Source organism: Elgaria multicarinata, chromosome 3 (assembly GCF_023053635.1).
Source record: "Elgaria multicarinata webbii isolate HBS135686 ecotype San Diego chromosome 3, rElgMul1.1.pri, whole genome shotgun sequence".
In the NCBI taxonomy this organism is placed as follows: domain Eukaryota; kingdom Metazoa; phylum Chordata; class Lepidosauria; order Squamata; family Anguidae; genus Elgaria; species Elgaria multicarinata.
This window is the reverse complement of record NC_086173.1, coordinates 152317647-152341644: the sequence shown is the minus strand read 5'-3', so window position 1 is coordinate 152341644 and position 23998 is coordinate 152317647. Positions and strand designations below refer to the sequence as shown.

Genomic DNA, 23998 nt, shown 5'->3' with positions numbered 1-23998 from the left:
TGAGTCCAATAGTCTAACCACTGCATCACCCTGACTCTCTCCACAGAGTTATTTAACGTAGGGCAGTAGTGAACGAGGCGATTTCCACAGCTGCAGTCTGTCATGCCGCAGATCATCTTACCATTTCATTCTGCATCACGTCTACACCAGACTTCACTTAGCACATGTCACTGTGAAAACGTCTTCCCTGTAACCTTGCCCTGGATTCGGTCTTCGGTCAGATTCCACCCTGCTGATTGGAAACACCAATGTTGCGCTCTGACTCAGCGAGCGATTGGATCTTTCGTTGCAATGAGAACCCCTCAGGCTTTCTCCTTCCAGTTTCATCATTTCTCTTCTGCCCCCCCCTTTTTTTAAAGTACCTGACAGCTTTTCCTTATTTTTCTGGCTGTTTTCACAGGGTCTGCTGTTGATTCCCCCTTAATTTCCCCTTCTACGACCATTTTTCTCCTTTTAAAAAAAGAAAAAGTGTTTGAAGTGCAGTTTCAACGTGGCTTTATGCAAAGCAACCCTAGCATCAATTGGCAGCGAGGGAAGAGGATTGCTGTCTAAATAAAAGTTTTAAGCTATTGATCTATAAACCCACTTCCCAAGATTGCCATAAGCATGAGCTAAGTGTATATTGTAATCTACCTCAAGCATTTAGAACAGTGTGGAAAGGAATCAGAATAAAATAAATAAATACAAGGCTTTAACCTTCATCACTTTTCTCCCCCATAGAAAAAAAATTGGATTTTTTTTTTAAAGAAAGAGCATTGTGAAATGGATACTATAAAAAGGGAGATCATTTAAGCAACACAAAATGGAGTGTTCTTTTCCAAAGAGACCATGATGAGCAGATAGGATCTAATACTAAACTCAGAACAGGTGGGGGAAGTAAATGTGTTTCTAATTTCACGTGGTTATCTCAAATTGCTATCTCGAATGTGCAAGGAATCAACCTATTTTTGGAAGCAATTGTGCCTTTCAGACCTAAAATGGAGAGCCAGCAGGACAGAGCAAGGCCATATTTTATATAGTGAAGGGTGGAAAACAAAAGGAGGTAGAGACTCAAAGCTGCCAAATATTGGGCAGCTTCGCAGGGATGGAGTTCCAACACAAGAAGGGAGAAACAGCTGAAGAACAGCAACCTTTGCAGAGCGCTATGGGGGGCGGGCATCTCAGCACATGAGTTTGTGCCTTCTTACACTTGCAGAACTGCAGGAAAGCAGTCGTGGATGCAGAGGGGTGGGGCTTAACCAAGACCTGGGCAACACTAGGCATGCAAATGCAGCAGCAGAAGGAGAAGGAAGATGGCTGTTGCCATGGGCACAGGAGGTGGAGCCTACTCCTCGGGAAGGAAGGAAGCAAGCGAAGTATTCTGGTCGAGAACTGGCGGGAGGGAGAACGTGTTGCTAGGAGCCCTATAGCTTATAGAGCCTAGGGTGTGTCAGCATTCCGCCTGAATGTCATCGTCTGGTAGTCATCCGCTGAGAAGGTACCATAAACAAGGCCAACAGTAGCCAAGGGCTGGGGGGAGACCGTTGCCAAGCATTCCAAGTGTCGTTGGCAGGGGAAACGACGGTTGCCAAGGACCGCAAGGGAGACGGTTGCCAAGGTCCATCCTTGGGCCCGATGGTTGCCAGGGTTTTCAGAGCTGCTGTTGTCACCAGTTGTCAGGATACAGGAGTAGGCAGAAGACAGAGATTGGTCGCTAGGGGTCCCAGTCATTTTCATGGTGCTGGGCAGCAATGATGATGACCACAGTGAGGATGGTGCACAGGACCATGGCAGCAATGCCCACAGCCAGGCTGATGAAGGAGAAGTTGCGGGCCTCACGCGAAGCGATTTCTGCGGAGACGATGTCGCCCCGGGCAACGGCAGTCCGCACCTGACAAAGATAAGGAGAGTGTGCCAAAGAAAGTGCCCTCTGCCCTGAATGGGTCTGCACACCCAAAGCACAGTACACCTTATCATGAATACAGGCATAGTACACTCTTAAATAGATATAATAAAGAACTGATAGCCAAGGGACACAATCAGTAGAGTCACACTTACTGCACTACTACCTCAGACTATAGATATGGGATTGCATTTTTTGAAGTCTCCTGCTAAAACAACCTTCCCTGCATATAGAAATCTAACGTGAGGGGGAAGGGTTCTAGTCTGGAAATCTGTCTATCTATCGATTGATTGATTGATTGATTGATTGGTCTAGAGAGAGACTGATGTGTGTGTTTCCAAATGCAGGGACATTTTTTTAGTGAGAATTTTCCTGAAATGCTATAGTCCAGCCAGGATTGTCCATGATTCTGCTACTTGTGTATGTTGCCTAGTTCTGGATAATTTAATCTAGAAAAAAGAAACATCTATGCTATCGTAATAACTTGTCTTCAAAATATTTAAAATGACAATAAGAAGAGGAAGCAGAGGATATCTGTGGAGACAAGACAGGAACAAACAAAAGGGCAAGTACTACCGCTTCCGGGATTTCTTGGGAGGAATGAGTGATGATTCCATGCATTTATACTCCAAAATAAATCTCCTTGTGTTCAGCAGCTTACTCCCTAGAACGTGGGTTTAAGACTGCAGCCCAAAACAGTGTGCTATACAGATATGCCCTTTGAGATAGCTTTCCTCTGCTACCCCTGAGATCATCGGACGGAAACTTCTTAACATTGCCATATTTGTGCCAAGTTTTCAGCATGCTACCCCTCCCTCTGAGTAGGCATTCTTCTCAGCAGCTGCCAAGCACCAGTTTTACATGTTACTTATCCTTTGGGCAGAGAGGCAGGAATGGACTCAGCACCTCAGCTGGAGGCAGAGACATTCTGCCCTTCTGGCTTAACAAAATGGCTGACAGCCTCCTCAAAGACCTGGATTATTTTCAGCACACAGAATGAAGCCATTGACTCTGGAGTACAGAATGTGTACATGCGTGGGAGGTGAGGGGTGCCAGCCAGACGTGCACATTCAGCATATGTTTCTGAGGAGTTCAAGCCGTTTTGTCCTCTATCCCACAGCAACCACATATTCTTTAAATCTTTGACATTTCTAATGCGCCAAAAAGGATGGCAAGGATTTTCAGGACGTGGCAAGGATTTTTTAGGGCCATCTTAGCAAATTAAGGACATTTGGCAATAAGGGTGGCAAATGTTTAAACCATAGTCAACAGTGTGTTACCAGACATTGTTCATCTTTACTACCCCACTGGTACAGGCAGCCATGGAGCCAAGGGCACAAACTGCACCTTCAATCCTGGCATATTTTTGAAGGACATACAGAAAGCTTAATTATTGGCAGGCCCAGCATCAGCACACAGCATCTGTACGACCTTGGTCTCCAGATGCAGATCTACCAGGAAGCACTGGCAGCACACCGCCATTTTAATTTCCCACAATGCCTCTGACACAGCATAGGTCTGGCGGCACTATGGGAAATTAAAATGACGGCCACTGCACTCACCAGCAGGTCTGCCTATGGCTGCGGCCCACTGACATAGGAGGGCCCCCACCAGAAGGCATTTTACCAAGGGCCTCTTCAAACCTGGAGTCAGCCCTGCGCCTAGGCCAAGTCTGCCACCCCAGTTGCCAATTTGGAGATGAGGGGAGTCTTTAAAACAGAGGCACTGGTTAGGCCTCATCTTGAGTATTGTGTCCAGTTCTAGGCACCACACTTCAAGAAGGATGCAGACAAGCTGGAGCGTGTTCAGAGGAGGGCAATGAGGATTATCAGGGGTCTGGAAACAAAGCTCTATGAAGAGAGACTGAAAGAACTGGGCATGTTTAGCCTGGAGAAGAGAAGACTATGGGGAGACATGACAGCACTCTTCAAATACTTGAAAGGTTGTCACACAGGAGGGCCAGGATCTCTTCTCGATCCTCCCAGAGTGCAGGACACGGAATAATAGGCTCAAGTGACAGGAAGCCAGATTCCAGCTGGACATCAGGAAAAACTGCCTGACTGTTAGAGCAGTACGACAATGGAATCAGTTACCTAGGGAGGTTGTGGGCTCTCCCACACTAGAGGCATTCAAGAGGCAGCTGGACAACCATCTGTCAGGGATGCTCTAGGGTGGATTCCTGCATTGAGCAGGGGGATGGACTCGATGGCCTTATAGGACCCTTCCAACTCTACTATTCTATGATTCTTTCAGCTCGAGTGCCAAATTCAATTTTGGAGAAGCTCTTAGGACGGCATTCCTGTGGTGGGTGGTGTTGAAGGTAAAGAGGCAATGCCAAAAATACACACACACACACACACACACACTCACACACACACTCACAAAAGCATATTTTAGATTAATATTTTTACTGCCAGTCACTAAGGCTTGGGAGAGGCACTCAACCTTTTAGAATGGATGAAAAACTCCACAAAAGGCGAGAAACCACCAAAAGGTCTGTGGTTGGGGAAAAGGAGACAGTGATGTGGTCATCTGGAGAACCCTGGAAAGCTGGATTGGGACCTCGGGAAGGGCAGATTTGGCCCCCGGGCCTGCAGTTCCCCACCCTGCTTTAAAGGCAGTGGCTGTGTTCATGGGAGTTGCTTGGTGTCCATTTTAGGGAAGGGGCTTTGGCTCCCCATGCTCCAATTCTCAAAGTAGTCAAGCAGGAAAAAATTGTTGGTGGCCAGGATCATGCAGCACATCCCAAAGATACACATTAGACCTCCAACTTTCTTGACCTGCCACTCAGGGCAACACCCCAGGACATCCATCACAAATACACCCACTGATGCTGCCTCCCCTCCCTTCTGCTCTGCTCACCTGCACAGCCTTGATTATAGCAATGATACCCGTGGGCCAGAAGCAGCAGATCGTGGTGAGGACGGCGATGGGAAGGTAATCATGGGGCGGGCGCCGTGGTTCCAGGATGGCAATGCCGGGGGTCATCTGCGTTGGGGACAGAGTTGGTGGAGGAGGAGGGTTGGCCTGAGGGTATGGCTGGAAGCAAGATATAAAAACCTGGCATCAACTGGGGGAGGCATCCCCAGTTTATATTCTTTTAGACCAGCTAAATGTTTGGCGCAATCAAGAGGAAGACCACTTCCTGGATCATGCCACTTCAGGCTGCGGGTGGGTAAAACGACCTCAGGGCCTCCACAAAATCAAGGGAAAAGCCATAGCTCAGGAGCAGGGCACATGTTTTTCATGCCAAACTTCCAGGTTCAATCCCCAGCATTGCCTGGGGAGTGCTAGGAAAGGACCTTGTCTGAAGCCCTGGAGAGCTGTTGCTGCCAGTCAGTGTTAGCCATACCGAGCAAAATGGACCAATTGCCTGACTCCGAATAAGGCAGCTTCTTATCTGACCGTGTGGAGATCTTAGGGTGACCCTATGAAAAGGAGGACGGGGCACCTGTATCTTTAACAGTTGTATCAAGAAGGGAATTTCAGCAGGTGTCATTTGTATGCCTGCAGCACCTGGTGAAATTCCTTCTTCATCACAACACTTAAACCTGCCCTCTTGACCAGATACAAAAGAGCAGTTTTAACTGTTGTGATGAAGAGGGAATTTCACCAGGTGCAGCATGCATAGAAATTATACCTGCTGAAATTCTCTTTTCTAGGCAACTGTTAAAAGATACAGGAGCCCTGTCCTCCTTTTTAAATGGTCACCCTAAGATAAGTAGCACACCAGAGGCAGCCAGTGAGATTCTAACCTAGGGTTAAATCCAGACATCCACTCTCCGCAGCCTACACACACCTCCCAAATCTGTTCCAGAGGGCCTCCCATATAGAGAAGGTGGTGGGGAATGGGGAGGTGGAAACTTTCACCAGCAGTTTCCATTCTGCAGGCGGACTGGACAGGATTGGATACAACCCCTAGTCAGGGGTGGTCAACTGGTGAACCTCCAGATGTTTTGGCCTATTACTCCCATCATCCCTCACTATTGGGTATGCTGGCCAGGGTGGATGGGAGCTGAAAGCCAAAACATCTAGAGCGCCACAAGTTGACCAGCCCTGCTACATTATGCTGGTTGGCTATGCATGGTCTGAAGGCACATGAGGCAGCCATGTTGCTTAAGCTAAGCAGGCTTTGGCCTAGTTAGTATCTGGATGGGAGGCTGCCTGGGATATAAATGAACTCATCTTATATATGATAGCCTTTATTTTTAAAAGTGGTGTAACACGTTGGGCAATGATTCTCCACCCACTGAGACCGCCTCATGATAAAATAGGCTTCTCCAGCCTAGCACCCTCCAGATGGGTTGGACTGCATTTCCCATCATTATGAGAGCTGCAGTCCAACTCATCTGGAGGCCGCCAGGTTGGAGAAGCCTGCCATAAAATGTCTGGCTGGCCTGATTGCTGGGGAGGTTTGTTGGTGGACAAGCTGTTGCTGTTTTTAAAGGAAGCTTGTCTGCCTTTACTGATATCGTCATGGGAAAATAGTCACTGGCCTGGGGCCCTGAATGCCCTGCACACAAAAAGAAGGAAAGTTCAGAGCACCAGCTACAAAGGGATTAATCTACATCACAAAAGACACATAGGTGGGGTTCAGCCCTAATAGGAAGCCACCGTTTCCCACCACATGAAAACTTGTGAACTCTCCCTCCCCTCCTCTTTCACAGCAAGAGGAGGAGATCTGGAGCATCACTTCTGCTTTTAAACAAACCACAGTTCCCTGTGATGTCCAAATCCTAGGAACCATGGTTCATTTAAACTATGGTTAGTGAGAACTATCAATGGCTACTACTCATGATGGCTATATATTACCTCGAGTATTGAGAGCACTGCACCCCTCAGGGAGCCTAGAACCCCATAAGTGCACCCTCTCAGAGAGCCTAGAACCCCCCACAAGCACCCAGATGCCCATCTGAGAGAACCTTCCCCCACCAAATACTCACCGCCCCTACGGGATAGACGGGTACATATGCTGTGCAGGGCTGCAGCTGGACAGGGTATCCCGGGTGCATGTAACCTCCAATAGGTAGGGTGCCCACAGGTGGGTGAGTCTGCACTACGTAGCCCTGCGGGGCCCCATTGAACTGAGTTTCCTGCATGTAGGGATCCGGCGGGAGGCGGGGGAGGGTGGCTGAATGGTGACGGGGTGGGCGCGGAAGAGTGGCCGATGTCGGAGGAGGGCGGGGCACGGAAGCAGCCCCTCCAAGCCTGGGCAATGTGGCGGTGCCTGAGTGCACAGTTGTGGCAGGAGGGTCACTGTATCCAGGGATGGGAGCATCCTGTGGCGGTGGAGGAGGCGGCTGTAAAGGGGTGTTGTAGGGCGGAGGAGAGGTGTGTGGGCCAGAATCAGGGAGTCCTGAGGGAGAAGGAGAAGACAAAGAGGAAAACATAAAGAAAGAAGATTAAAGAAACATCAGCGCACACACACAGCACAGCACAATACAGTTTGAAAAATGAGATGTTAGCTAGTAAGAGTTCTCTCAAATCCCCTGAAACCAACCTACCCCAACCTGCTGCCCCCCAGATGCTTTGGACTACAATTCCCAGAATTCCTGACCATTAACCATGCTGATGGGAGTTAAAGTACACAACAGCTGCATGGCACCAGGTTGGAAGAGGGCTATAAACCACCACCACCACCTTCCGTAAACATGATTACTTATATCCGTTTCATTGACTGGGTTTTTCCGTGTCTGAGACATAGCTGAACTGAACTGAATGAATCCGGCAGGATTGTTCTGAATCCAAATCCTGTCCTCCGAAGTGTTTCTAATCTCCTTGAGCTTTGTGCCTCCAACAAATCTGATGCGTAAACTCCTCATTCCATCACTCAAACTACTGATGAAAACAGCATCCGAGGCAGACACCGGTGGTAGATCAATGTATGTTTTCCTCTCGGTTCGGGCTCATACATACTAAAAGAAGCTCTAACACGCGCAGAATGTGCTGTTGACGCATGCCCAGCTAAACATCAAACCACAGATCAGAGAGATGCAATGTGACACAACCCTCCCCCACACACTGCATCTTGACCGGCCAGTGTGCAAGCAAGGAAGAAAGGCACATCACACTGTTGTACTGAACAAAGAACAGAAATGGGCATTGACTTCCTTTCCCCCACCCCCTTTTAATCAGGCAGGTAGGTCTGATCCAGCACAGATCTTCCTATGTTTTATTGTCTTATGTAATGTGCTTTTCTAATCACATGTCTGCATCTTCACTTACCTAGGGAGGTTGTGGGCTCTCCCACACTGGAGGCCTTCAGGAGGCAGCTGGACAACCATCTGTCAGGGATGCTTTAAGGTGGATTCCTGCATGGAGCAGGGGGTTGGACTCGATGGCCTTGTAGGCCCCTTCCAACTCTGCTATTCTATGATTCTATGATTCTATTTATTCCAGCATTCTGTTCCCACAATGGCCAACCAGATGCCTATGTGAAGCCCACAAGCAGGACATGAGAGCAATAGCACCCTCCTACTCATGCTCCCCAGCAACTGATATATAGAGGCATACTGCCTCTGATAGTGGAGGTAGCACATAGCCACCAAGACTAGTGGCTATTGATAGAATTGGTCTAACCCCCTTTTAAAGCCATTCGAGTTGGTGGCGATCCTCACATCTTGCGGCAGTGAATTCCACAGTTTAACTATGCACTGTGTCAAGAAGTCCTTCCTTTTAACTGTCCTGAACCTCCCACCAATCAGCTTCATGGGAAGACCCCATTGGGTTCTAGTATTATGGGAAAGGGGCAAAAAGGCCTCCCTATCCGCTTTCTCCACACCAGGCATAATATTCTTCGCTTTCTTCTAAGCTAAAAAGCCCTAAACGTTTTAACCTTTCTGCATAGGGGTATTCCTCCAGTCCCTTGATCAATTGGCTTATCCCTTCCAGCACATTGTGATTGCTGCTGCTGCTACTACTACTACTACAAAGGAGGACAAAAAGTGGTACCTGCAATAAAACGTTGCAGCGTAGAGTGCTGCTGTGCAGGATTCCAGCTGCTATGTCCCATTCTCCCACTATACCGTTTCTATTCCCCACCGCTCAACAGTCAGCTTGTTGGGTTCTTTTTAGCCTTTCACCGGTTTCCCACGACTTAGTTTGTTGTTTTTCCTCGAAAGTTACATTTCGGGGTGGGGAGTGGAGCAGGTGAAAGGGGAGTCATGCTGCAAGCCTTGGGGAGAACTGCCGAAGCCTTGCTGATCCCTCCCCTTGTATGCGAATGGGTGCTGTTTGGGCTACGTTAAGCAAAGGCACTCACAACCAGCACGTCAGAAATAGCCAGATGGAGAATGACTGAAATTTGGAACCGTAAAAAAGTGGCAGGTAGCCAAGTGGCATGTGTCAAAGGGGACTGAAGCACAAACGTCAAGGCCCAGGGTGGCCATGTGTCTCCTGTTTGAAGGGCTCGCAGAGGACTGTCCTCTAGCTGAAGATGAAAGACTGTCCTGTATAATTCCAGTTTAAAAGCAAAGAATCATAGGAACAGTTAGCAATGCCTGAACAGAAGACTGAACAGACAAGTCACCTGAAGGCTGCCTTCATGAAGCCAGGTTGCCACCACTTTAGGGAAAATCCTGCGCTTTCGCTGCTGTGGGGTGGCAGCCGCCGCCCTTTGCCTGGGCTTCCAGAAACAAGTCAGAGGTCGCCTTCCACCCGGGAAAGCCTCCACCTCAACGGCGGAGTGAGGACAGATGGTGGAAGGACTGTGTTCACCTTGCTCCAGCGTAAAAAGTCAGAGAGCTGGTGTGGTGTAGTGGCTAAGGTGTTGGACTGGGAGTCGGGAGATCCGGGTTCTAGTCCCCACTCAGCCATGGAAACCCACTGGGTGACTTTGGGCCAGTCACAGACTCTCAGCCCAACCTAACTCACAGCGTTGTTGTGAGGATTATGTATGCTGCTTTGGGTACCTTGAAGGAAAAAAGGCAGGATATAAATGCAATAATAATAATAAGAAGAAGAAGTCAGGGGAAGTCCCTGGCTTTTTAAATCCACAGCTTCACAGGAAAGCCCAGCAGTGGCTGCAATATGGCTGCTGCATTGTATAACTGACACAGTGTCAACACGCACCCACCATGGGGTTTTTAAAACATACAGACAGCCCCCTGGTCACAGTCTTCCACAATATGGTGGAAAACGGCACTTCTATTTAAATTATAGTCATAATTTCAAAATTTGCATCTGTACAAATAAACATATGTGAAGTGGTTATACAAATTGTTGTCCTCTTTTGTCTTCTTTGTTCATTTTCTCTTTTCTGAGGTCACCCTACTGGCCTGGGAGTTAGACTAAGGAGCTGCCTGGTCTCAGTGAGCAACATACTTGGACAGTTGCCAACCTCCACACACACCAGGAGGCCGCCCACCACAGCTCCTGAAATTGCCACTAGGCACCTCCATTTTGTTTAGCCTCCTAGGCCCGCTCGAACATGCGCCCAAGGCTACACGAGCTCAGCAGAACTGTTCTTAGCTTTAGTCAGCAGACCCGTTCAACCTGTCAGCAGAATATCATCCTTCAAGGCCCAGCAGGCAGCCCTGCCAACGAGGAGCAATGGGGAGGGAAGCCAAGATAGCTAGCTCTTTGGGTGGCTGCTTATGCATTGCCAAAAAAAGAGGAAATGTGTCACCAATTAAAAACAAAAAGAAGACACAAAGAGGATACAGATTTGCATAACATTTGCACAGCTTAATTTATGTGCATCAGTGCAACATTAGAAACTACTGTGATTTAACTAGAAATACAATATATCTCACCATAGCTGGGATGAGTGTGTATGGGCATCTGGCCATCCAAGTGCAAACCACGGGCAAGTTCAATGGCCTTTGCTCTCCCTTAAGATTCTTTTTAAAAATATATTTTTATAATTTTTTTAACAAATAAAACAATAAAGAATAAGACAACTTGGGAATACACTGACTACCATCTGTCATCAATATACTACATTAAAATACAGAGATTGCCTCACCTATATTCTATACATTTCTCCTGCTCCATTTATATCTTATTTTCTTAACAAATCTTTCCATAATTGACCATGAGTCTTACGTGGTTTTTAATGTTTCCTTGTGCCTAATCATATACGTTATAAGGTTCTTTGTTTTTAAACCGGACTTGGGCTAGGTAGCCTTCAGTATCGAGCAAGAGTCCCCAAACCAGTGGTTCTCAACCTTCCTAATGCCGCGACCCTTTAATACAGTTCCTCATGTTGTGGTGACCCCCAACCATAAAATTATTTTCATTCTTCTCTACACGATCCATTGTCATGGGATGGTTTGCTAATGAAAATAATACATAACAATAGCTTTAATAATACAAAAGATGATACATGACATAGTTCAGTCAATACAGTTTCCTAAACCATCGGAAATATGTGTTTTCCGATGGTCTTAGGAGACCCCTGTGAAAGGGTCATTCGACCCCCAAAGGGGTCCCAACCCACAGGTTGAGAACCGCTGCCCCAAACCTTTTTGAATCAGCAGACAAATTTGGAGTTTGACAGTGCTATAGGTGCTCTCACAAAATGGCTGCCTTGGGGGCTGACTTACCCATTCTGCCATAGCGGGCATGGTTGGTCACAAAACATTCATCTTTCAGTAGTCAAACTGTTGAGACTAAAAGAAAAGTAACTGGTCCAATAACCTAAATAACAAAGCAAAGGTGCGGTCTGAGTTCCCAAACACAAAGCTACTGTTTTGAACCTAAATAGAGATGGCGATGGAGGGCAGCACTTTGCTTTGCATGCCATCCTTCCAATTCATATATATACACAAAGAAAGAATAATATTTAGGAGAGGCAGGGAGCCTGGAGGGTGCCAAGAGAAGCATCTGTGGGCACACTGGTACCCATGGGACCACACCGGAGACTCCAGAAATAGAGGATGTTTTCAAATAGAGGATAACCCTTTCTAGAGTAGGCCGCATGACCATCCTACTACCGTATTTCTTTGATTGTAAGACGCCATCGATTGTAAGACGCACACTAATTTCAGTACCACCAACAGAAAAAAAAACCTAAAACACACCCACGATTCTAAGACGCACCCCATTTTTAGCGATGTTTATATGGGGGGAAAAGTGTGTCTTAGAATTGAAGAAATAGGGTAATATCATACTCTTCAAGGGCCCAGAGATACTGTGATGTCTGGGAAGGTGTCTGTGGTGTCTGCTGCTCCCAGACTGCGGAATGGGCTGCCAGAGGAGACTTGTCAACTTAACAGACTTTTAGCATTTAAGAAAGCTATAAAGACGGATCTCCTCCAGCAGCCCTATCCAGTGGAATTTTAGGATGTTTTAATAATGTATACTATGTTTTTAATTCAGTTTTATGTATTTTATACTTGTTGTTGTTCCCCACCTCGATCCAGACGGAGAGGCAGGTAAGAAATACATTTTTTTATTATTATTAGGATGACCGTATTTGGGAAACGAAAAAAAAAGGACACCCAGTGGGGATGGCAGTAGGAAAGTGACTTTCTGGGGCCTCCAGAAAGCGCATCATTGCCCCCACCATCTTAAAGGCCCCGAATGGAACAGAGGAGGGGAAAACGTGTCATTCCTGCCCACAGCCATTGCTCCAATCAGGGCCTTTTCCATAATGTCTGGGAATGACACGCTTTCCGCTATAAGGCCCCGATTGGAGCAGTGGGGAGGGGATGGCGCGCCTCCAGAAAGTGTGTCATTTCCCCTGCCCTTAAGGCTGCTAATGGCGGCCTTAAGGGGGAAAGCGTGTCATTCCAGGACATTATAGAAAATTACAGAAAATCCCCCGACACTAAGGATAGAACAAAAACCAGGACAAATCCAGGGAAATCCTGACAGTTGGCCACCCTATGACTGGGGCCTACAAAACATGGTTGTGTGTGCGCACTGAGGCTTCAGAAAAACTTTCTTCATTGAGGCAATATGAAGCTTCTGGATTGGGCAGGCTGGTTACAGGGGACACGGCAGTGTTCCCTGTGTTAAGGATGCTCAGTAAAAAGAGCATTCCACCATGTTAAAAGGAGTTATTGGGGGGTGGGTCAACCTAGCATCCTAAAATGAAAAATATTTAATCAATCTTTCTGAAACGGAGTACTGCCAGAAAGAAATGCTGGTTTTACATACCATGCGCATTTCAAGAAGATTGATGAAATATTGAGGGCAGGATGTCACTTTAAATGACAAAAGGGGGGAAGCATCTCTGTTCCAAACTGGCACAGAAATGCTTCCGGGTTGGCGACCATTTTTTTGTGCACTAATAGCTGCAAATTGGGAGCCTCCCCATGCAATCCAGTTGTAGGATTGCATTGCCCTATCCTCCCCATTGATGGAAAGGCGTTTCTTTTTTCAAAAGACCATTCCATCAATTTTTTAAAATTCCTATGTTTCCCTATGGGGAATCTGATAAGCTAAGGCATCCCCAGAGCCTTAACTCCCAATTTCCCCGCTTTTTGGTGCTTGGTTGAAAAGTCTACATCCTTAACGTTGTTTTGTAAACCGTAGGTTTTTTGTTTATTGATATAAACAGTAGCTTGGCCTTCTCTAATACAGGCTCCAGGCAGTTCTACCAAGGTTTCCAGCTCAAGCCACCTACTCCAGCTATTGAATTCAGCGAGCCTAAATTCAGACCCTCCAGCATCTGCTCACGGCCTTGGCCCCAAAACATTTGAGCTTTTTCAACAGCTGGCTAGTGTCAGTGCCATGCAGCGGCCGCCCACTCACAGTGTCCCTCAAGGAGACAATTGTCCAAGTCTTACAAGGACACATTGTTCATGCAGCCTTGCCCATTGCACTGCTGCAACCTTTTCCTATTCAAATCCGTACTCAACCTTGAATCTCACTGGGTGACTTTGTGCTAGTCACTGTCTTACCTACCTCACAGGGTTGCTATAAGGATAAAGCTAAGACTTATAAGAGAACAACTGGCATGGCCCTCAGAGGAAACCAACTCCCTCAGTTTGCACTTGAGTTCCGGGTTTGCTTTCTGATTGGAAGGAGGCAAGGAAGGCGCATCACAAAGGTGCAACATGCAGAGATGCAATGTGCACCCACCTCTGAGAGTAAGTGTCTCTGCTTCAGAAATAACTGGATAATTTGATCACATCTTAAACAGAGATATTGCAGAATTTGCACATGGCGGGACTGTAGCTCAGTGTGACGGAGCACCTGCTTTGCATGCAGAAGGTCGCAGGTTCAATTCCCAGCATCTCCACTTAAGGCCAGTTAAGAATCTTGCCTGAAATCCTGGAGAGTCACTGGCACTCAGTGTTCATGATGATTGATTGGATTTGTACCTCATCTTTCTACGAAAAACTGACACTCAATACTGTGCTAAATGGACCAACGGTCTAACATAAGGCAGCTTCTCATATTCCTAGAATTACTGACCTCAATTACTGATTGAAAAGAAGCAAAGTGGAATGGCAAATCACACAGATACTCAAGAAAAAATCAGGAAAAACTTCCTGACTGTTAGAGCAGTACAACAATGGAACCAATGACCTAGGGAGGTAGTGGGCTGTCCCACACTGGAGGCATTCAAGAGGCCATCTGTCAGGGATGCTTTAGGGTGGATTCCTGCATTGAGCAGGGGATTGGACTCGATGGCCTTATAGGCCCCTTCCAACTCTACTATTCTATGATTCTATGATTCAAGAGGCAGCTCCCTCTGTGTACTTTGTTCTCACAGGAACCCTGAGTTATTTAATTGGAACATGTTAGCAAGTCTCTTATGGCTCACTAGCGTGCTCCAGCTCCCAGTTCTCAGCCTAAATGGTATCCCTGCTCTCGGGTTAGTAGGAAGATGTTCTATGTGTCATATTCAAGCACAGTGGATTAACTATACATTCTCCCCTTGAGTATAACTCAGCCTCTTCCCTTGACCCAGGAGAAACCCTGCTGCAGGCCTGTGTTAAGAGCCGTGCTAGGTAGCTGTATATACCTCCTGTTCATAAAATACTTCAGTTACCAGCGCTGTGCGGAGCTGGAATCCAATGGTCGTAGCTCAATTGTTCCATGTTTCATTTCTTCTGCTTCTTGTTTGGAAAGGTATTTCACTGCCTGTGTGCAGCCTAACTTCAACACTTCTTGAATATTTTCAGGGGGCTCCCAGTTTTCACATCTACAACCCCATCTAACCTGCAGTGAATCCTTGATGATTTTCCTAAGCACCCATTTCAATCAACACACATCTACTTAAAGCAAGAGAGATGTTAATGACTGAATAGGAGTAGGAAAGTGTCCTTAAGCGTTTGGTAAATGTGAAGAGGTTGGCAGGGTGCTGAGGTGTAGGTGGAAAGGGCCTGAAATGGGTCCTTTGTTGTGTTGTTTTGAGTGCAAGAGGAAATAGTTTTGTGACTCTTTAAAGCTACTGCCTGCAGTAACATTGCCTCCTATATATATATATTATTATTTATTATTGCATTTATATCCCGCCTTTTCCCCCCTGCAAGGAACCCAAGGCGGTGTACATAATCCTCCTCCTCTCCACTTTATCCTCACAACAACCCTGTGAGGTAGGTTGGGCTGAGAGTCTGGGACTGGCCCAAAGTCACCCAGTGGGTTTCCATGGCCGAGTGGGGACTAGAACCTGGATCTCCCGACTCCCAGTCCGACACTTTAGCCACTACATCACACTGGCTGATACGATATCACCACATGTGATATCATACCATCATTCGAATTTCTAGGAAGCACGTTGCATTTTGCTTCCTGCATTCATTTAATTCATTTAATTCATTTCTCTCTCCCCCTGCCCCAACCCAGTACTTTATGCTGTTCTGTATCAAGCTCAGCTTATTTCTTGGCTAACAATGCCATTTACTCAGCTGTACCCCTCTACCTGAGAGTTCCATGGCACAGTTTTATTTAATGAGAAGGTTATTGTGATTCAGCTTAATATAGCAAACAGGAGACCTTAATCGTGCCTTCAGCGTGCATTTGCGTTTCCGTCGATCACAATGGTAACGTGTACTCCAACACAACAATTTAGTTTTCACTGCCTTTGGAGACTGATATGTCTCATTGCCTGCTATTTTATGGGGGCCCTGGCACAACTTTGTAGAAATGTTAAATTCAAATTTATTTTTCATGCCAGTATTTGGCACTGGCAACAGCAACAGCAACAACAACAACAACATCAACAATAATAATAATAAATTTATTTCTTACCCGCCTCTCCCTTTGGATCGAGGCGGGGAACAACATTAGAACAGGAATCAATACATCTTAAAAATTCATGATTTAACATTGATCTGGATAGGCCTGCCGGAAAAGGCTAGTCTTTAAAGCTGCCTTAAAATCACACAGAGAGTTAATTTTACGAATCTCCTCCGGCAGGCCATTCCACAATCTGGGGGCGACAGCAGAAAAGGTCCTCTGGGAAACTGATGTCAGCCTAGTTTTAGCTGACTGAAGTAAGTTCACCCCAGAGGACCTGAGTGTGCGGGGCAGGCTATATGGGAGAAGGCGATCCCGCAGGTAACCTGGACCCAAACCATTTAGGGCTTTAAAGGTAATGACCTGCACTTTGTACTTTGCCCGGAAACTAATTGGCAGCCAGTGGAGTGATTGTAATGTTGGTGTAATGTGGTCACCCCAGGTGACAACCTTGACCCGGGGGTTTCAAACAACCTCTTTCAAAGAAACATCACAATGAATTTTAGGCATTCTTTCTTTTCTTTTCAAGGGGGACAGGATGCTTCTGGACAGAATATTCCCAACACTAACAACCAACAGAAATTGAGCTTTTCTACATGAGCCTGTTAATTGCTGCATCTACTTTCTGTATCATTGCAAAATTGAGAGCTGACTTCTACGCAAAGAACTTTTCCTTTTCTGCTTTTCAACTACGTAACCTCTAGGTGGAGCTGTGCTAAAGTGGAATAATGCAGATACACAAGTAGTTCTTTCGCTTTCAGAAATAATACCCCATTTTCCCCACTCTTTTTTTTAAAAAAAGTCCTCTAAAAACAGAAGTGACACTGGAGGTTCCCCACCCGTTATAGACAATGATATGTTCCAATATCTTGAGTCAGAGGCAGAATGTTGGATTTCCCTTCCTGCCCTTCTCACGTTACCTACACTCATGTTACCTGCACTGTTTTCATGGGAGGATTTGGAGAATCCTATACAGTAAGCCTATATACAGCAGTTGCTGGGATCACGGGTGCTGTTGCACCGTATTCTGCTTGTGGGTCGACAGCTGGTTGGCCACTGTGTGAACAGAGTGCTGGACTAGGTGGACCCTTGGTTCGTATGTTCTTACGTAATCAATGCTTTAAAATGGGGGGGAAATGAGGCTTGACTTCAGCCTGGAACATCTAATTCTAAATGTGTGGAGACCACACTTAAAAAGGAAGCGACATCTAACACAGGAACAGCTTAGCACATTTTGCTGCCAGAGCTGGAGCTGTAAAAGTGCCCTCCCCTTAGACGAAATGCATAGTAGCCATGGCTACTATGGCAAATTATTTTGCCCCCTGAAGCAAAAGGAAAAGAAAACCCACCCATAAATGCAACAATAAGAAATTAAATACCTAACTATTTGCTGCTCTTTTGCATCACTCCCCAAATCAGCTGCCTGCAGCAGCTGCCTCACTCTGCCTAATAGTAGGGTTGAACCTTTCAACATGTCTTGCACACTTATTCAGGTATTTGGATTTCAAACTCAATTTGAGCAATTACTTAAAGCCATGAAAGGTCAGCTCCAGGACATTTTGGCACCTAAGAGAGGAAATCCAAAGGGCAACCCATCCCCATCCCCTAGATGGTACAGACGTAATCATAAACTAAATAACAGTTTGCTGCCCTTTAACAGTGGCCCCAAATTGGCCACCTAAAATGGCTGCCTCACTCAGCTTAATGATAGGGCTGGCCACGAAGCATCCCTAACCATTAATTATGCTCCGTGTATTTTTGTCCAGTTGTCGTTTTTGTGCAAATAGTGGTTCGTTTGGTGTAGCTTTTATGTAGATTACGGGCGGCTTTCTCTTGGGAATAGCCTGTGAAGTATGCCCCACTTTGAAAGATCTTTTTAACACTGTCCCATTTTGATCCATCTCTCCCCCTTGTCATAACTTTGCCAGCCCTTCAGTCTGACTGATGCGTGACATCCTTTGGTTCAGAGGTGGGGAACCTCTTTCCATTTGAGGCCTGAATTCAATTTTAGAGAAGTTGTCAGGGCAAAAGGAATAGGGTCAATATACAACAAACACCAACCTATTTTAGCTTAAGGTTCTTACTACCAGAAACTAAGCCTGAGGATATCCATTCCCTTTAGAATGGGGAATAAACTGTATAAAAGCTGGAAATCGCCAAACCATCACCAGTCAAGGGAAAGGGGAAGTCGACATCTGGGGTACCCAGGAGTGCCGGATTTGATCCCCAGGACTATCAGATCTGGCTCTCAGCCCTGAGGTTCCCCACCCCAAATGTACACTGACAGTTTCCCAGTACAATAGATCTATCAATCGATCAATAGATAGATGTGGACCACTTTGGGCCTGTTTGCAGCAAATGGTTAGTGAGCATGTTTAAACCATGGTTATGTCGCCACCATGATTAGGAATGGTTCAATCAACATGCTAAGTCATGGTTCACACGACATGCTAAACAACATTTAGCTCAAAGTGCTTAACCACCATGGCTTAGCGTGTCATCTGAACAGGGTCACTGGGGTCATACAACACTGCAGTCTCTGGGACATGTATATAAAATATACATCTTTATTTTCTCTCACCCCGGCTCCCACAAATGTGGCCGAATATATCTCCCCTCTCTCTCCAAAAGAGGCCACCCCTCAAGAGGGTGAACGAAATTCCGTTACTGTTTTTTTAGGTCACCTTGTTTGTGTCTGCCTGCTCTCTATTTATAGAGGGAGAAGAAAGAAGTGCCCCAGGCGAGAAGAGAAAGGGGGAAAGAGTGTGTGGGTAGGTGAAAGGATGAGTGGATTAAAAAAATGGTACGTATAATTATAGGGATGGCTCCAGGAGGAGGAAAGACCATGGGGATTCAGATTCCAGCTCAGGCTGGGATTCAGCCTGCAGGCCCTGCATTTTCCCTCAGCCTCGGTTGCCAATCTGTAAAACTGAAAACATCCCTCCTATGATTGTCGTGAAGAAGAATGAAATGTGGCTTGTAAAGTGCTAAAAAGGATATGTAGGGTAAATAGGCCATAACAGCTGAAGGATTGCTCAATACAATGACAGCAAGGATGAGGTCACATCCTATTTAGACCAAACCCAGTAATTTGCAAACGCAGTTCCCCTCCCTTTTCTTAATATCTCTTCTGTCAGTGTCAAGCCATAAAGGGTGATCCAAGAAAAGCTAACATGTTTTTTTTTTTAGTGTCATTGACTTCAGTTAAGAATGTTAAGCATGTGCTTAAATATCTCACATTAAATATCTCACATTAGGGTGGATTCCTGCATTGAGCAGGGGGTTGGACTCGATGGCCTTGTAGGCCCCTTCCAACTCTGCTATTCTATGATTCTATGATTCTATGAAAATCAATGGAGCAGAAGAGCTTAATTTACGGCTTGGGTCCAAGTTATCTGAAAGATAGTATTCTCCCTTACAAGCCTGCCCGTGCTCTGAGATCTTCAGGAGAGGCCCTTCTCTTAGTCCCATCACCATCACAGGTACACCTGGTGGGAACGTGGGACAGGGCCTTCTTGGTGGCTGCTTCAGGGCTCCGGAGCTTCCTTTCCAGGGAAGCTAGACTAGCTCCCTCCTTGGTATGTTTTCAGATGCAGGCAAAAACTTTTTTTGTTTTAGCATGCCTTTGGCAAATAGTCTGGACCTTATGCATTGGATTTTTTCAAACTGTTATTTGTATTTTAAATGTTTTAATATTGAAGCATGTTTAATTATATTTTTAACTTTTGTGTATGTCTATTTATATGTTTTAATTGTATATGTTTTAATTTTGTAAAGCCGCCTTGAGGCCCAGTATTGGGGGGAAAGGTGAGATACAAATAAATAAATAAATAATCTTTGCCTGAATCATTTGCCTTTGTATCATATGTCCGTGCCACACAAGCATGCACACTGTGTATACAGCACTTTTGTAAAATCTCCTAAATGCTTCCCATACACTTCTCTCAATAATCTTTACAATTAATATTCAGTCGGTCGTTTTAGTTTCAGATTATGCTCTTTGAAGATGAGGGATTCCAGTGAGCTAAAGTCATGTAGTAGCCACTTATTTGTACCGCGTGGGGAGAGGATGTGTAACTTCCAATCCTGACGGGGTTGAGCTCAGTCTTACCACCCCTCTGCATTTTCAGAAGAGGTAACACTGGGCTTCACCATATGGTGGGGGTATACTAGAAATGCATGCTGGATTCCCACGTTCTGCAAGAACCAAACAGCGAACACTTAACACATGCTTTGTGCATGTGATATTTATGAGTGAGGAAGTTGCTCAAGTGAACTGAGTGGTGAGGTATTGTTCAATACTTTACATATGTTTGGATGAACTGTGACAAAAACTCATCACAAGCCATTTGTTCTATATATCCACATTTCCACAATTCCTCATGCTGACATCTATCTGACCAAAGACCTACATCCTCACTCATTTCTTTTTTTCACATGCTCTTACATATCACAGGTGCACACTGAGAGAGACCATTACAAATACTCTTTAAGCACTGCATCCAACAGCCAGGTGTACTTAACAACCCCTTACATCTCCATGGAGGGGCCGTAGTTCAGTGGTAGAGCATCTGCTTTACATGCAAAAGGTCCCCAGTTCAATCCCTGTCTTCTCCGAGTAGGGCAGAAAAAACTCCTGCCTGAAACCTGGGGAGCTGCTGCCAGTCAGTGTCAGCAACACTGGGCTAGATGCACCAATGGTCTGACTTAGTATAACACAGCTTTCTATATTCCTTCCCAATCTTTCTACATCTTGATGCTGCTCACAATACACAAATCCCAAGCCACATAGAAACCACTACACCGCCTTCTGCTCAAAAACAAAATCCTACACAAACAGACACAATTCCAGGCTCACACAGATGCCATCTGCTTCACACCTCATACCACATTGTCTATCCCTCCCAACACACACTAAAACAGATTATATATATATATATATATATATATATTGCACAAGTTCAGTTTCACACTCTTCTATACCACACACTTTTTTTAGTTTAAATGTTTTATTGTTCCAAAAACACAAACAAACAAACATCACAATACCATACACTTTTCTATACACTACTTATTCAGCAGCATAAAAAGGAACAACTCCATGTGTCAAGTCACATCATATCATCAACATCATTGCTTTGTCCGATACCTGCCTAATCCCATGTACAGTTTCACAGGCTGCATGACACACACCAAACACACAGCCCCATCACAGTTGGCATCACAAACTGATGCACCCGCATTGACTCTACTATACAAGAGTCTCACACCTCACACATGGAACGTTGCATGGAACGTTGCACATGCACACAGACCTGTACTGGCAACCACCATGGAAACATCCAATAATGCCACAACCCAAATATCTTCCTTTCTGTCCATGTTTGATACAAACCTGCAAATGAATACAGGCACATGAATGCACACAGAGGCCCCTGCTGCCGACCACAAAACCTGGTCTTTGGAAAATTACTTTTCATGCACCTGACCAGATGCCTCTGGGGGTTCCTTTAAACACACCAGTCCAGCTGCATTTTCTGCATCATTCCAAAACATGGCCCCAGCAATTTAAGAGCAACACAGACGCATGCTAAATGTGGCACATCTCTCTACAGGCATGCATGCACACAATCTACACTCCTCATACAGATCCATGCACACAAGCCCTGATTTCCCGTGTCCAGCTTGAAACCTCGTCCAAGGACAAGACCTCACAGAAAACAACACACAATTGCATTGTGTGCATAAAATAGCATAACCTCCCCTGACATCTCAAATGCACATATATATATATTTGCAACATATCTTGATTTTCTCTCTCACACACAAACATTCAATCTCCCCCTAATATACACATCTGGAGAGTATATCAAAATATTTAAAATACAAAATTAAAAAAATAGCTTCTGAGTGTCATTCCCTAACATAGAGATGTGATCCTTCGCCCCTAACACACAAGCCACTGCAGGCAAACACCAACCGGGTGCCCACCTAAATAAATGACACACACACAATCCCATCAGGGTCGTTCACAACCTCTTCATCATTCATAGTCCCTTCACCTGTTTTCTCCGAAGACATTTCTGCTGCTCTCGACGAGGCTTCCACCAAGTGTGTATGTGGGGGTGGGGGGAAGAGACCCAGCGGAGGGAGAAAGCTCTCTGCGTCACCCTCCCCCCCCCCAAAACCCCTCCCTCCCCGAGTGAGCCACGCGGTTCTAGCCTTCCTGAGAAGATGCTCTTCCCAATGATGGAGCGAGAAAGCTAGATGCACGCAAGGGGGGAAATTAAAGGGACAGGCAGTTCTCTTGCCCCCTTCACGTGTCCATCGCTCTCTCACTCCCCCTCCTCTTTCTTTCTTTCTCTCTCTCTTTCATATGCCTTTCAACAGCAGCATTCGCTCCCTCAACGTGCCCCTAGAGCACCATTCTCGATTTAGTTTGCCAGATTAACGTGAAGGCTCAAAGATGATTCACACGACCAGTTTTTCCTCCATGCAGGAGCTAGGGGTGGCGACAGCTGACAGAAAGCTCTGGCGTGGGCTGGTCCATGAAGTCACGAAGAGTCGGAAACGACTGAACGAATAAACAACAACAAAGGCTATCCCGGGCCGAGCGCCCCTAGGTATCCATGTGCAAGGCCAAAATTAACGATTAGTGCGCATGAGGGGATTAGTTGAAATACCCAGGACTTCCCCACACATATAGGAGCAATCCCAGGCCTGTAGCCAGGGGTGGGCTAGGGGGCTCTGCCCCCCCCCCAAATTTTCTTTGCTCCCCAGATAGATAGATAGATAGATTGCAGGCAAATAATTAAAAAAAAGTTCACAATTTTGACATTAAAAGCACTGCTCCCCCAACTTTTTTGGAACCCCCAGTAAACTTTTATGTTGGTTTCGGGCCTGAGCGATCCCAACTGCCCTTGGGCACACATTCAGAGGAATAAATATAATGTGTGAATGCGGACATCGTCAATGAAGCTGCTGAAAGAAGGGGTGGACAGTTTGTGATCCTCCAGATGATATTGGACTGCAATTCCCAACATCCCTCACCATTGGCTATGCTGTCTAGGGCTGATGGGAGTTGCAGTCCAACAGCATCCCTGTACTAAAAGTATTGAAGGAGCTGTTTCCCTCATTACAGCTGTTTAGATGAATTTGCATCAAGGGAGTGTTAGCTATAGGAGAAAAAGTATGTTTAATTTATACGTTGATTTCAAGGATGTATATCCTGCCCTTCAACAGGTTAATTGAAAAAAGTTAATATTATGGACAAATCATAACAAAAACATTGAAACGCCACATTATAAAAGAGCCATAGCTCTTTTATTGGATGTCGCCATAGAACATGTTCTCCCTATGCAAAAGGTGCCAGGTTCAACCCCCTAGCTTCTACAGGACAGGTAGAGCTGGGAAAGGGCTCTGGCTGAAACCCTGGAGAGATGTTGCCAGTCAGTGTAAACCAGGTGCCTTGAACCTCTTTGAATCCAAGAGCCAAATTAAATTTCAGAGAAGCTCTTGCGTTATGGAGAGAAGGAACGGGAGATGGGATGCATTCCAGGGGTGGGTGGACCCGAAGGCAAAGAGGGCGGAGCCTAATGTGGAAAAAAATAACAGCATATTTTAGTTTAAAGCTCTTACTGTCAGTAACTAAGCTTTAAGGAGAGGAATCCCAACATTTCAGAATGGAAGGGAGGGGAGAACCCCATGCAAAAAATGGGAAACCACCAAATCAAAGGAAGTTGATGGGAAGGGGGAGCAGGAACCACCTGGTGACATGGGGACTGGGGCGTGTCTACCTGGAAAACCCTGGAGGGCCAAACTGGGAGCCCAGAGAGAGCATTCCACAGTCATGGTGCCGCTGCTTTTATTTAACCCCTTTTTATTTAACCACGTGCATGTCAGACAATGGTGGCACCTGAAGAAGAAGGGCCTCTGCTGAAGATCTTCGTGTAGGAGCAAGCACATGTGAAGAAAAGCACT

At 45.9% G+C, this 23998-nt stretch overlaps 1 protein-coding gene across 1 annotated transcript; it reads right to left on the bottom strand.

The window, feature by feature from the left end:
• Nucleotides 1-1227: 1227 nt before the first annotated feature.
• PRRT1 (proline rich transmembrane protein 1) lies at nt 1228-22195 on the bottom strand. The gene is made up of 4 exons (XM_063122433.1): nt 22081-22195; nt 6826-7238; nt 4745-4921; nt 1228-1870 (listed from the first exon to the last, which is right to left on the bottom strand). Exons 1-4 carry the CDS (start codon nt 22097-22099, stop codon nt 1694-1696), a joined length of 786 nt encoding a protein of 261 aa, XP_062978503.1. The 5' UTR covers nt 22100-22195; the 3' UTR covers nt 1228-1693.
• Between the last annotated feature and the right edge of the window lie 1803 nt (nt 22196-23998).